The 14,639-nt window shown below is 38.0% G+C and overlaps 1 protein-coding gene across 3 annotated transcripts in view; it reads right to left on the bottom strand.

Moving 5' to 3' along the window:
• Window positions 1–6,160: 6,160 nt before the first annotated feature.
• ltbp3 (latent transforming growth factor beta binding protein 3) overlaps window positions 6,161–14,639 on the bottom strand; it is a 38,801-nt gene continuing 30,322 nt past the window's right edge. For 2 of the 3 annotated variants that reach the window (XM_040150181.1, XM_040150182.1), the window contains exons 25-30: window positions 12,647–12,775; window positions 10,754–10,915; window positions 10,564–10,653; window positions 10,304–10,432; window positions 9,970–10,117; window positions 6,161–8,985 (exon numbers count right to left, since the gene is read on the bottom strand). In XM_040150181.1, the coding sequence (XP_040006115.1) occupies window positions 8,793–8,985; window positions 9,970–10,117; window positions 10,304–10,432; window positions 10,564–10,653; window positions 10,754–10,915; window positions 12,647–12,775 (851 nt within the window). In that variant the 3' untranslated portion in view covers window positions 6,161–8,792. The remainder of the gene's footprint in view (window positions 8,986–9,969; window positions 10,118–10,303; window positions 10,433–10,563; window positions 10,654–10,753; window positions 10,916–12,646; window positions 12,776–14,639) is intronic. The other variant, XM_040150183.1, reaches the window with a different exon arrangement.

The following is a 14,639-nucleotide window of genomic DNA, read 5'->3' as shown; positions in this document are numbered from 1 at the left end:
ATGAGCTCCAAAAAAGAGGCCATTTAAAGCTTTCATACTTTGCTATTTCACGAATGAAGCACACACACACACACACACACACACACACACACACACACACACACACTGATGTCTAAATGGAAGGACTTAGTGTGAACATTCTCCCTTTATGTATCTTCAGCTCTAATTGCTCACATTTTATCCTCTAATGTTTACAAAAGATGAAAATATAGGGGCATTACACTTACAATTTTTGTTACATTACCCTCCATTGAATTAAATTGATAAATTAATTAATAAATAATAAAAACACAAGGAGTTGGCAGGTTTTGAAATGTACAACTGAGATCATTGTGGCCATCAGCAATAATAAAAGCTGGTGTAAGACATGAAAATGATCAATGAGTTCACCAGATAAGCCTGATGTTAATTCTATAAACACTACATTTCAAAATACTATGTATCCTACAGAATTATCCAAATTGAGTGACAAACAGGCAATCTCTCTTTGACCTCAAAAAAGCAAGTGACTGTCCACCGCTGCAGGTTGTAGGCTGGCATATACATCTTCTCCTTTACTGATTAAACTGAGTTTAGGGATAATTTGTTGATCCTTCATTAATGTCAATCCTAACTGTATTAATCTGTGTGGAACTGGAGTAAGAATAGCGGTGGAGGAGGACATTTATATTTGGTTTAGTAGCGTGGTGTTAGGACTGTCTTTTAACTCACGACAAACACACCCGAGTGTTTTTGAATCATTTATTTGCATAGAAATGTGGCTTTTTTATCTAAGTCAATCAAGGACAACTATGTTAAAGTTCTTTGGGTATGAGACAGATGTGTTAGATTAAAGTTTTATCTTTATTTAAAAAGCAACAACTGCATCTGTAACTTTCCTTCAGTTTTCCTTAAAAAAGTAATCAAACCATGGTGTTCATTTCCAATTTCATTACATGCAGCCCAGTATTTTGTATGGATTATTATCATCATGTTGAGCTGTCGAAAACTCAAATATATTAAATTTTCTGTGAGGATTTATAATCTTTTTTAATTTGTCACTAGCAAGGCAGTGTCAAGTATGATCTCTCCGGAACTTAACTGTCTAATTGTTACAACTTTTGCAATGTTGTTCGTAGCTACTTTCAAACCATGCCGGACCAGAGTTGACCGATTACACAACAATGACTTAACAGTGTATAGAAAGAGTGCAGTGAGTGGTTCAAAGGGTTTTGTCTTCATCATAGTTTGCTTTGTTTTGATATTGACATTAATCGTAGAGAAATCTATTTGGCTCATGTGAGACACAATAAAGACACATATTGAGTCTTCATCATTCAACTCCAAATTAGAAAAATAGTCAATTTTCTGGAGAATTTTACCCCAAAGTTGCACATCGAGTCAACTCATCACTTTAAGTTAAATGACCGATTTAATGATTATAAGTTCAAAATGATTTGACTGTGAGCTGCCGTAAAATGGGACAAAGTCTTTGAAAAGTAATACATCATCCAAATAACTTAAACAATACTGAGTAAGGATATCACACTGTTAAATATTTTTGAGTAAACCCAATGTTTTTGACGAGCCTCTTTTTAAGGGTTACTTAACTTCTCCCCCATAGAAAAATATTAAAAATTTAAACTCAGAAGATTTTTCACGTTTTGACTTTTTTATTTGAAGAACCCTTTATACAGTGTCTGATCGTGCCAAATATTGTGTAAATGCGCCACTACGTCAGTGGGAGTGCCCTGTGTGTTCTCTGCCAACTTGTCCTCAGCCTCTTTCAAAGGAGTGTCAGGTCCTCTGTTTGCACGGAAACAAACATTACAAGGGTTAAGTGGACAAATACACACAGAGATGGTGCAGTCTGACATTTATATCTGTATCAGGGTATCATACAATTTGGCTGAACTCAGCTTGAAATGACATATAAACAGTCTGCTATGCATCTTTTAGGTTGGCGTCTACTGCAAAAACATAACATGAACCTGTGTAGTGTAATGTGTTTTTGACTTAAACAATCTTGGCAAAGGTAATAGGAAAAGTTCTTAAAATGAAAAAAACATAAACTTGACCTGCACCTTCCACGTACTTGTTGGAAAGCAAACTGTGGCCTTCATGTCTACATGGCTGGACTCCTGCCTCTCTCAACTGCTCCTCTCCATGTAGTTTGGATTTCGCCTTTGGCAGGATAATCATCAAGTTGGAAAACTTCTCTGGATAAGAACGTCTTCTCTGTGGCTTAGATACATTTTTACCCTGCTGCTGCGGAGGCCAAGGAGGAGACAGAGGGACAATGATAATCATTTTAATATAGGACTGCGCAATGAGGCCAGACCAGTTAAACCTGAAGAGAAAGGACAAGACATGTCACCAGCTAACAATGAGAACACAAAAACATTCAAATATACCTTTTATTGATTTTGAGATAAATTATCTGCAATTTCTTGACATTTTTCAACATCACTATATACTTATCTAAGCCTACATTGTCTAAAGGCCATTTTAAGATTAGTGTTTACACTTTCCACATTACTCACAAAATAATGAAACATAAATCAGTTTATATACCAATATGCATCCCAGTGTTCTTCCACATTCATTATGGACCCGCTGCTTCCCTCATCTCATTTTCATCTTTGGGATTTTGCTCATCTTTGCTCTAATCTTTGGTTTATTTGGGGTTTTTTTTATGATTTGGCGTCTTGGAGTCTCCTAAAGACAAAACTGAGTGGAAGAAAACCAAAATAAAGATAATCCTTTCATTGAATCTGAAATAAAGAATTCTTTTTTAAGACAGCAGTACCACTGACAGCAGTACTACATGCTTACTTAAATAAACATAGAGTATGTACAGTATTACAACTCCTTGAAGTTACCCTTGGTTATCTGTTGCTGTCCATCATCTCTGTTTGCATCCTTGTTAAATCTTGTTTCTCATCCTGGGTCATTCCTGTCACTCCTCTGGGGGTATTTTTTTTTTATCATTTGAAGTTTTGGAGTCAACCTGTCCATTGTTTCTCACGCTGGCACGGTAACTCATCTCTTTTGTCATCCTTGGGATCGTCAAGTTTTTTTCTGTTCTTAAAAGAAAACCCACTATCGGTCCTAAATGAAGAAAACAAAGATGAACAGATAAACCTGTCTTTGATTAAGACAGTACTAGAGAAAATTCATACAGTGGGCTATCTCTAAAGCCATTTCACTTCTTTTGGTTATACTTTATTTTGTACGTATTGCCCCCAAAATAATGACACAGAATTGGATTACCATTGTGCGTCATCTTGCTCTTCCATGTCAGTATTAAATCTTTGTTTGATTCATCTCTCTTGCTTAAATCTCTCTTTGCATCCTGGGGTTAGTTCTCATCTTGTTCTCATTTTTGGGCTAATCTGGGGTCTTTTTAATCTTATCTAAATTTAAAGTATCTGTGCAGTATTTTATTCCGTTTCATTATCCATTGTAACAGTACACATTACCCACAACATAACGAAAGACAATACTTTACATTTAGCTTTAGAAGTGAGTTAACATGCTATTCCTTGTCTATTATAAAGATGTTGCTTATTTAAAATCCTTTTATCATCCTTGGGCTGTTCATCATGTGTTTTCTCTTGTTTTCTCCTGGGCCTGCGTTAACTGATTTCTGGTCTCATCTAGAGGGGTCTGTTTTTTCTCTTCACTCTTGGCACAACGTTTCCCCATCTCCTCCCTTGTCATGGGTCTGTTCCCTCGTCTTTATTTCACCTCCGCTGTCCACCATCTTGTGTCTCCTACTGTGGTCTTCTTCTCATCATAGGTCCTGTAGTCATCCAAATAGAATCTTATGCAACATTTCTTTCACACAGCCAAGATCATAAACGATAAAAGCAAAAATTGTTCTCTAACTATCAAACTCACCTTTTAATATTCCAGCTGTGCCGCTGGTCAGTTCTGCTGCACAGTAAAATAATTATGTCAAGATGACTCTATTACTTATTGAATGTACTTTTCCCTGGTTCCACTATGATGGGCTACATGTAGAGGATTAATTTTGTTTTTAATGTTTGGCCTTTGTTTCCTTTTCCTGTCTGGTGACAGGACTGACAATGGGTGCAGGGTGTATCACTATCACACTGCTGTTGTCCTTCTTGTCACTGTTGACTCCTGTTGTTGGTGGGGGTGGGTGCGATGGACAAATTAACGGACATGGGATGACATTTCCTTTCTTTTCTTACAGAGAGGAGCAGCACAGCACATCACATCACAACACAAAAAAACCCATAATGTCAAATTAATTGTTAAAAAACTTCTTCCCTAGGCCTAACCCGCTGTGCTGCGCTGCCTCTCTTCTTCTCTCTGCTGCTGCTATTCTTTCTTTCTTTCTCTCTTATCTTCCTTTTCAGTCTTTTCACTTCACTTTGTTCTCAGTCCCTTATCAGTCCGGTGTTGGATGTTTTGATTTCTCTTATGGGGGGGATTGGGGCAAGCTTGGTGGTTGGGCTCTTTCTGGCCATCAGCAAAGATGGTCTCTGTCTTCTGATCATCACTCTCGATCTGATCATCGAGCATCACACAAGTCCAGAGTTCACTGTCTGGGCACTGGGGGGGGGGGGGGAGGAGGGGGGCTGGGGGGGGAGGGGGGGGGGAAGAGGAGGGAGCATTGGATGAACTAGAGGATGAAGTAGAGGAGGAGCTTGGGGAAGAGCTTGAGGTGGAGCCAGGAGGTATGTCGGGGGGGAACCTGGGTGTGAAGCCTGGGTAGGAGCTGCTGAAGAGGGCTGGTACTGGTACCTTTCTAAGTATCAGCTTTGGCACGCTGACCTGGTTGGGGTTTGGTAACAGGACAGCACTCCAAGTGTAGAACTGAAAAGCAGACGCAACTTTTAAACTTCTGCCGCATCTGTTGCAAACATCCTCATCTCGTTACATTGAAATTACCATCACCACAATCCGATAAAACCCCATCAAAAGTAAAAGTATCAAATTAGAGCATACACAAACAAATGTCTAGAAGTATTTGCACTAAAACATGAATTGTTACAGTAAAAGTAAATGTCGGAGCAGTTCTTATGTTGCTGGTCAAATATCAGTATGCTGCTGGTGTAATATGAATGGAAATTGACACTGTCCTTCTCTTTTTGTCACCGAATCACACTGCTATATACTGAATGTGCAAAACAGCAGATTTTAATTACAGACTGTATATTACAATTATACCGCTGTAAGTCAGAAAATATCTGATGAAAATGAAAATTTCTTTAGCAAATGTACTTTCAAACTTGTATAACCTGCTTAAAAAGTCGTAATCTGTATAAGCTTTTATTTTATAGTAACAGGCCTAATAATTGTCCTGCTAATCTGAATGCTTTATCAGAGTTTACATTAATATGATGTGTTCTGTGTTGGGAATAAAGGAGGAACTATTGATTTAATATATTTATCTATAATATTTGTTCATATTTATTTAAACTATTCTATAAGTTTAAGATAAAGCAAGAAAACAACAGTGGGTGATCTGCTGGATGGCCTGATAACAACTTGCTTTGATTAATTCACTCTTTGTCCTTTGAAACAGTATTTGCAGTATGCTGCAGTACACATCTCTGCTAGTCTATAAAAGTTACCTTGGCGGGAAATAGACTCTAATTGACCTCAATTTGCAACATGTATTTTAATACTATTGATACGGAATGGGTATATATGCTTTCAAATAAAATAATGTCTGTTCTGTGAATATCTTGTTAGGTTTATTAACACATTAGTCAGTCTAAATTGAGTTGCGGAAAATGCGTACATATCCTAATATATCCTAAAAAGTAATGGGTTTACTTCTGTTTTGAGTGGAAATTACCCATGGTCTCAAAAACGAGGGCCTAACAGTAGTTTCTTTTTGCAACAAGTTATTAATTCTCTTCCAAAATATAAATTATCCTCGTTTAAACCTGGTGTTCATAGTCATTATGAGGTCTCTATACAGTAAAAGTTTTGTCAAATGTCTGCTAAATGTGATTAACTAACCCTGAAATTTTCATTTACCAAACTCCTTTCATCGCTCAGAATTCTGATCATCAAGCATCGAGCAAGTCCATTGTTATGTTCAACTGATGATGATGACTGAATGTTTTAATCATGTCATGTCTCGCCGCAGGGATCAAACGTTTCATACAATAAATCAGACAAGAATAACTTGGATTACCCAGCCTTTAATAAACAGGTTTGTCAGCACAATTTCAGTAAATATTAAATAACATTTATTCAAAATCAAACTAAAATCACAATCAGCCTGCAAATCAAAGCCAATACTGTTTAATTTCCACTGAGGGGGAATTGTATGAAATCAGGTTTATTTTAATGCCAGTAAAGCAACACTGCATTTGACAGAGAGCAAATTTAAGCAAATGTAATTCATGGTAACAAGGAAAGATACATTGTAAATGAGCAGGAGAGTTATATCGTCACATGATTTTTGAGAGTAAATAAATAAACTGTATTTCTACAAAAAAAGTGTTTTTATTTCACCGAGGGACATCACAGATGCATAGTTTAACATTTCACACTTCATCATGTTACAACAATTCCTATACAGTGTATAGAATTTATTTGATACAAAATTTGACTCTGATTGGAAGTTAGAGAGACACTCAACCACCACCAATCCATTCTTCACTTGTGGTAAACAATGTAACCTGGGTGACATGATGTGTTGTCTAAAAGTGCTTGTATGTGCTCTATGCTGTGACCTCTGCTCATTTGTGTCCCCATGTGGGCACTCGCCTAGTCCTTACAGAGTGCTCATGGAAGAACTGGATGATGTGGGCCTTTTCATGGTGTCCTCTAACACAGACAGGACCAGTTACTAAGCCCCAGCACGATTCACTGGCATTAACAACACCATCTTAATGAACATGGTGCCTACTCTGCTTTACTAACCAGACTCTGCTCTAGTATTCAAACCAAGCCTGTCTTGTTCCTCTAGTGTGAAATATCTGATAACTTTGGAAAACTGGATTCTACTGTAACCTCCTCAAGGCTGTACACTAGCTTGTGTTCCCTGGGTTACGGAGAGTTGCTACAGTAACACAAAGAAGCCACAAGATGATGCTGTTCTTCAAGTAGGTGGTGTCATCTATGGTATTTGTGGTCTACTCTCCCACATTCACCACTCCATGAGCATTTTGCTAGTGAAACAACCCCTATTGAGAAGTTGCTTTTGTTTTGTAACTGTTGTACTTGTCGGATAAAGCCAGACTGAAATCACACTCCACATCTGAACAAGGAAAAACCATTAAAAATGAGACAGATTTCTGAGGTTCTGAAAACATCCACCCTTCACTCCTCCACACATCACGATGCCAAAAGACTACACTGAGCTTCCCTTTGAGTTCCTTTGTCAACATCAGTCAACTTGCACTGGAGCAGCAAGCAGAGGAACATAAGCACTGACAGGCTTACTTTACAAGAAAACCACAAGCCTACATAGAAAGTAAGAAAACATGTTTAACTACAGCTGCTTCATTTTATTTTTTGTTATTGATTTCATTGTCCTTTTGATCAGAGCTGGGTAAAGGACTGCTCAATTGACGTTATTTGAGCAGTCCTTTAATAATAATAATCATTAATTTATTATTGATAATGCAATTCTCAACAGATGTTGACATTTTTAAGTCATATTTCACTTTTTTCATGTTTGCTTAACTGCTTCAATGACTAAAAACTGACTGGGTTACACTTCCTAATTAATTGGAAGTTCACCAATTGAATACTGTCCCTTTTATATATCTATTAGCACATCACAGATCCATAAAGTAAAGTGTTAATTTATGGCCTGAATTTTTTGGTTAGGGAAAATAAATTCCAAAATGTAGCAGTGAAGAGATAAAAGCATGTCAAATTATCAAATAAAGAAAAGGATCATTGATATGTGGAGATATTCCCAGTGTAGTAAAATGGAATGAAAAAGGTTTTAAAAGGCTAGGGATATAGATTATGATCAAAACAAACTCAAATGGGTTTTTTTAAGGGCCATTAGAGAGAACTTCAGCTTTCTTCAGCAACTTAAGTTAATTAATGGTAATCTTTCCCTATGGTATCTACAGTATATTAGCATACCCCACAGGGACTTGTTTGTCTGTCATCAGTAGCACAACATCTGCGGGAAGACGGGATTTATGGCACGGAAAGAGCAGCAAATTTCCTTCCCCTTTTAGTACTTGAAAGCTTTCTGTTTATGGGGATAACTGAATCCTAACATAAAAACAAAATGATTATTTAGGCTGCAGAATAGCTAGTTTAAAATACTCATGCAATGCTATAGGATGTCTGCAAAGTAGCAAAAGAACACTGACTTTCAAAAATACAAATGTCCTATTACAACAGCATGCTAACAACCAAAACTGGATAAAAAAAGGTTATGAATTGTTCACAGAAGTAATATCTGTGGAAACTGCCATACATTACATTCATTTGCTTTCTTTTATGCTTGAAAGGCAACACTAAATCATCCACAGTACTGCCCGTGATACTTCTGAACCTGACTGTAAGAGAGCTCTGTGCTTCACTGAATGTTTATGCCTGATCTGTTTTCTGTTTATATCGGATGTCTTCAAATAGTGGCTTCAGGAAGTATTCTGGCCCTTTCACGTTTTGCACACTTTTATTGTGTTGTAGATTTAACTTTATATGGATAAAATTGCCATATTTGTCCATCCATCAACACTCAGTTACCCATAATTACAAAGTGAAACATGTTTTTAGAAACTTTTCCAAATTTATTAAAAATAAAAAAATTGAAATCTCCCATTTACAAACATATTCAGACCCTTAACTCACTACTTTGTAGAGGCCCCTTTGGTAGCAAAGTGGTTTCTGTCCAGCCACTTTACCATAAAGGCCTGATTGATGGAGGGCAGCTGAAATGGTTGTCCGGCAGGTTCTCTCATCTTTGCAGAGGACTTCTGAAGCTCTGTTAGAGTGACCGCTGGGTTCTTGGTCCCCTCGCTGACTGAGTACTTTCTGAAGCCACTGTATGTGTGAACAAGACATAATATTCCAAAACACAAGAAAAACAAATACATGACAGGTTGACATCATTTCTTTTAATTAAATTCTTCTAATTTGAACAGTGTCTTTGGTTTTCTAAATATTTTGATGCAGCAATTATGACAATAGATGTCAAGCTTTCTTGATTTTTTGGAAAAAGCGAATATTCCCACTATATTTATTGCTAAGTTCATGACCTTTTTTTTTCTAGCTTAAAGTCCACTTAGATGCACATGTCCAATTATACAAAAACTTCAGGTTTTTCATATCAACAACAACATCAACAAATAAACAGGGCTAGGCCAGGGACCATTCTTACAGAAACTGTTAATCCGCCAGATAAACTGTACAATAACACAAAATCAACAGTGTGCATTTAGAAAATACAACTCAGTGGACGTCAATTTAGAATTAAACATCAAAGAATATGGACTTGTGGGAATGTCAAGGGGAATATAATAACATTTAAAAGCCCATTTTAAATTAAATGGTCAGAAGTAGACAACTAGAAAATCAGATAGATCTTTGAAACATATTCCCTTATTAAAGCAGGAGGTGGCTTGAGATCAGACATTCAAAGTAAGAGATGAAAGATCAATGCAACAGGGAGATCAACAGATGAAAAAAATCATAAAAATGCACAATTTAAACTTAACATAAAATAGTTTAAAAAAACAATAATTACAAAAATGTTTAACAAACAAACATATTCCTTGTCTGTATTGATTATTTCTTTAAATGTGAAATGGGGAGTGAGAGTGGAGCTGACAATGATATGTTTTGTTCTATCATATGAGCCATTCCTATGATTTGGCTCCAGATGAGAGCATGTTTTTAGGTTCACTGCATACACACAGTCCCATGTTTGTACCGTGAGACGGAAGTGTATGTACAGCATGTGTCAGTATTGTATTTGTCTGTGTTGCATACTTCAGACAGGGAAACAGAGTGACACATAGAGGTTACCGAGTTCTGCGACGGATGCATATGTTTGGCCTGCGTGTGGCCACAAAGCCGTGTTTGCAGAAGCACTTGTATGAGCCAGCAGTGTTCACACAGCGAGCATTCTTGCACGGACTGACACGAACTCCTGGTTCTGCACACTCATCAATGTCTGAAAAAAATAAAGACAAGCACGCATCAGTGAGTGCACGTTGTAAAACAGGAAATTAAATATTGCTCAACAGTGCTAAATCCGAAGTTGATACATAGACATATTAGTCTGTGTGTATATTCCTTGAAATGCAAGAAGTCATTCATGAAAAAAAGAAGTATTTGTGTGAAAGTAGCGAGTACAAACCTATACAGCGGGTGCGGGAGTAGTCGAGCCTAAAGCCTGTGTTACATTCACACATGGTGCCCAGATAGGAGCGGACACAGCGGCCATTTGCACAGCTACATTCATCTGAATCCTCCTCTGAGCTGTCACCTTTTATGAAAAACAGGCAGGGGAAAAGAGAAAAATGTGGGACAGAAACAGATAAGTAAATAAGGTTTGTCCTGGGGAAAATGTCTGACATATGATTGTATTTTAACAACGAAGATGGCGTACGGTTCTACCTGGGTTGTAGTTGGCAAAAGCTGCCAGGAAATCCTGCTCCCCATCAGACTCAGTCTCCAGGTGCATCTCACAAAGACGACTGAACATCTCTGAACACAAGGAAAAAACGTGTTTTTAGCTCAAAAGACAGGAAAACTGGTGGTCGGCAGTCAAAGTTGAGCGGGCCATTCGGGTCCCCAGTTCGCTCACCGGAGTTTCTGGATGGACAGGTGTTACACTCGGGCCCCCAGCCACGACCGTAGTGACAGCAGCACTCTGAGTAAGTCACCACCATGCCGTTTCTCGGCTCGCTGCAGATCAAGCCCTCGTCAACCTGCAAGAAACACACGTCCTTGTGGGCTGCAGTGCGATCTTAGTAAAAAAAAAAAAAGGAGGATAAAAAAAGATATGAAATGTTAGCGGTAGTCGAACAATTAAAGGTGAAATATAAGGATTCAGACACTATCAAATTCACATGAAGTTCTTTCCATTTGCATTACAGTACATAGTTTAAATACAGGAAGCTAAATGCAGCCAGTCCTGAGTTCTAAGATTAATATCATGTTTTCTAAGTAAAACAGTGTTATGCAAGCCTGTGGAGAAAGTCCACACACAAAAATTATACTGTATGTAAATTTGTAACTTTAAAGATAAATGTCATTTCAGGTGTATACAGCATGTGAAACTGGAAACTCTGATATATATAATAATAAAACCTTGACACATATACGGTACTTGGCTTGGAGGAAAATCACCACTTCACACTGCTTGTGACATGATGGATGTTGGCCACATGTTAACATATCTCAAGAGCTGTTTCTTGTAGAGGTTATGAAAACCACCACAAAATTATCGATGAATCAGAAATGGCAAGTACCAGTAAGTACATGAACTGTACCCACCCATTTATTATCTGTGTATGCTTGTTTCGGTTGGAGTTAACAGAGGTCAGGAGCCTATCCAGGTATGCAGCAGCCAATGTGCAGAAATTAGTCCACCCCATAATACATTAGGTAGCTGTATAGCTTACAGTAGCCATAACACTTTTGCAGCTTGTTGTGTCATACAGTATTTTCCCTCTGGAAGTATGATACAGTAAAAGAACTAAACCCATACATTGTTTGTACAGTACGCATATCTGGCCATGGCACATGGAGGCTAATATGCTTTAATAGTTTAAGTTCATGTTTAAAACTATTAGAATGTACAGACAAATGATAAAGTTACTAATCTCGTATAAAAACAATGCCATATATACGAATGAGAACCAGTTTTACAATGCTGTCATACTTTAAGTCATGTCATGTTCATAAGATTTCATTGTATAGTTTATGTATGTAAAGTATATGTGTGTATTAATACAGTATGTCTGGCAACCTGATAACAATTATATGAAGTGACAGGTTGGCTGCATGTGTTGCATTCATGATGAAGATGTACAGCTCAGTGGATCATTGTGCTTCCTTGTTTGTGAAGATAGCGTATATTAGCGTACAGTGTCATTTTTTGTCTGCTGGTTACATTGTGTAATAGTTTAACAGTCCTGTAGTGTTAATTTCAGATATTAAAATCAGCCATATTCATGACATTACCCTGTAAAAATGGCAGTCCACTGTCACTGAAAACATTAAAGTATTTTGAATCATATATCTTACACGCAAAATTATCACTAGTGGGCTCAGGCTATTCTCTACTAAATGAGCAAATGCTGTTTCTGTCTTTTCTCTACCAGAACAAATCAGTTTTATAATCTACATAAGACAAACACAAATTGGTTTTGAAAAAACAAAACATGAAGAAAAAATGCTAAAATTAATCACTTTTTCTCACATTGAACATACTCTGATGTTGATTTGTGTGCATAAATTCGTACATTCTATATGTATTTTTAATAACTACACAAAGTGATATCTCTCCAAGAATGGGAGACTGACTGTATAAAGTGGGTAAGAGGGGAAATGGTATAACACAAAGCCGCTACAGGCCAGATGGGACACAAATTGGGAGGAATTCAAAAGCGGAACATGAGTGGCAGATGTCAAGGTAAGCCAAAACTCATTTTGATCGGTCAGGCTCAGATGAGCTGACGCTGATTTTACCCACCGTCATAGACGCACTGTTTCAGCGCTGCACTGAAGGTGAGGGGAGGGTCACAAAAACAGTGAAAGGAGCCGGGCGTGTTCTCACACCTCCCATTCTTACAGTAGGAGGGGTCCTGGCACTCATTCACATCTGCAAAGGGCACCACAGACACTGGTTACAGTATGAACATCTGCTTGGGGCCAACTCTTCTTGACAGGTGGTGGACACATTAACAAGAGCGCCTGTGCAATTTAATTCAGTTCAGTACAATTGTCCTGAAATAAACACTCCCTTTGTGAAGTTTACAGTGTTCAGTTTTGGCTGAGACTGTATCAGAGAGGTGGTAATTCTTGAGGTTGTATCCTGTGGTGTTTTTGCTCTACATTCTATATGTATATGAGTAAGCCTTAATAGGTAGAACAAAGTTGAATTAACACCACACTGACACAATTTCAATAAAACCCTGAAAACTTTAAGCTTCAGATGCAGAATTTATTGCATTGATATTGTATATGCTTGGATAATAATATACAGTGGTTACTGTTACTGTGTCCATCACCTTTATATCCCATTTGCTTTATGTTTAGGCTTCTACCATAAATGTTGCATGCAACTTATTTCATTCACCTGTAATACTAATGAGAAACTGAACTTTAGTCATGCATTGTACTGCAGTAAGTCTCTAGTTAACATGCAACCACACTGCGCCACGTGCAAAAAGGCTGCAGGGTAAAACAGAAAGCTTGTGTAGCAACACATCAACTGAGGAATCTTTATCTGTCAAGATGTTTGCAGGCAGTTTGCAGAGAAAATGAATGATAATGTTCCATAGGCTGGTGTGGGCTGTAACATAAAACAGTTGGTGGATTCTTGGCTAAGGATTAGATCTGTGTGGCAGGGTGAATTTCAATAGACTGATATGGGACATTGGCTCAGCTTTGCTGTTCTATGTTTCTGTTATTTACTTCATAGCCTTGTTCTTGGTTTTCTGTTTTTTCTTGGAGATTGCATAAACCAAAATCTGGAATAAAGATCTATGGGGTTTTCCAACTCTTTCTATGTGTCCAACTCCTCCAAATCAAGTCAGAGGTCTAGGCCAGTACACGACAAGTCATATTCACGTTCATTCAGTCCTCTAAACTTGTAATCCAGTTTGAGCTTTGTGATAAGTGCACATTTATCACCACCAGTCTTTCTCAAATTAACAGGTTAATGGCCAAAGCATGTGCCAAAGTAAGTTGGTTTTAGGCTTATCAGTGTCCATCCACCCATCAATTTTCCCGTCATTTATCCATGTCATGGTTGCTGTGGTAACAGGGAGACTAGAGGCATCCATACTTGCCCAGGAACCCAGGAATTATCCCGCACTAACAGGTCAGATGAGAGACAGCTTTTCCATTTCAGATATTCAAGTGCTTGGACCACTTCGAGTGGCTCCTTTCAATGCCAAGATGTAGCAGTTTATGGAGGTCCATCTGAATTGCAGCCACACTATGGTGAAATCCCATTTTGACTGCTGGAATCCAAACTTGAGTCCCTATCTTGTGGATGTAGGTGAGGCTCAAAAGTAATATTTATCAACTCTTTGCAGTTTACTCTTCTGTGTTTAACATCTCAGCCAGCTAGAATATCTGCATTAAAACAGCTAATGTCCCTATCCAGTGGTCACTGTCAAGATCCTTAACTTCTCCAGTTTGAGCTGTCGCTCCCCCGTCACCTGGATCCTCCCTTTTGTGGGAGAGAACCTTGAGGTACTCATCTTTGTCCCATCTGTGCCACACTCAGCTGCAAACTGCTACAGTAAACATTGGAGGTCATGGACTAAAAGGTCAAAATCATCTGCAAATAACAGCAAAGGTACCTCACAGTGACCAAACCAGATGCTTTCCAGACCTTGGCGCAGCTGTGTCCATAACTATGACAAACAAAAGAGTTGACAAGGAGACACTTGTTGAACAACAAGTTATAGAGGGGAGAAGGGAACAAGTGCACCACACAGCACTTCCTACAAAAT

This window comes from Xiphias gladius, chromosome 17, assembly GCF_016859285.1.
Source record: "Xiphias gladius isolate SHS-SW01 ecotype Sanya breed wild chromosome 17, ASM1685928v1, whole genome shotgun sequence".
In the NCBI taxonomy this organism is placed as follows: domain Eukaryota; kingdom Metazoa; phylum Chordata; class Actinopteri; order Istiophoriformes; family Xiphiidae; genus Xiphias; species Xiphias gladius.
Note: the sequence above shows the minus strand (reverse complement) of the source record. Positions and strands in the feature narration are given on the sequence as shown.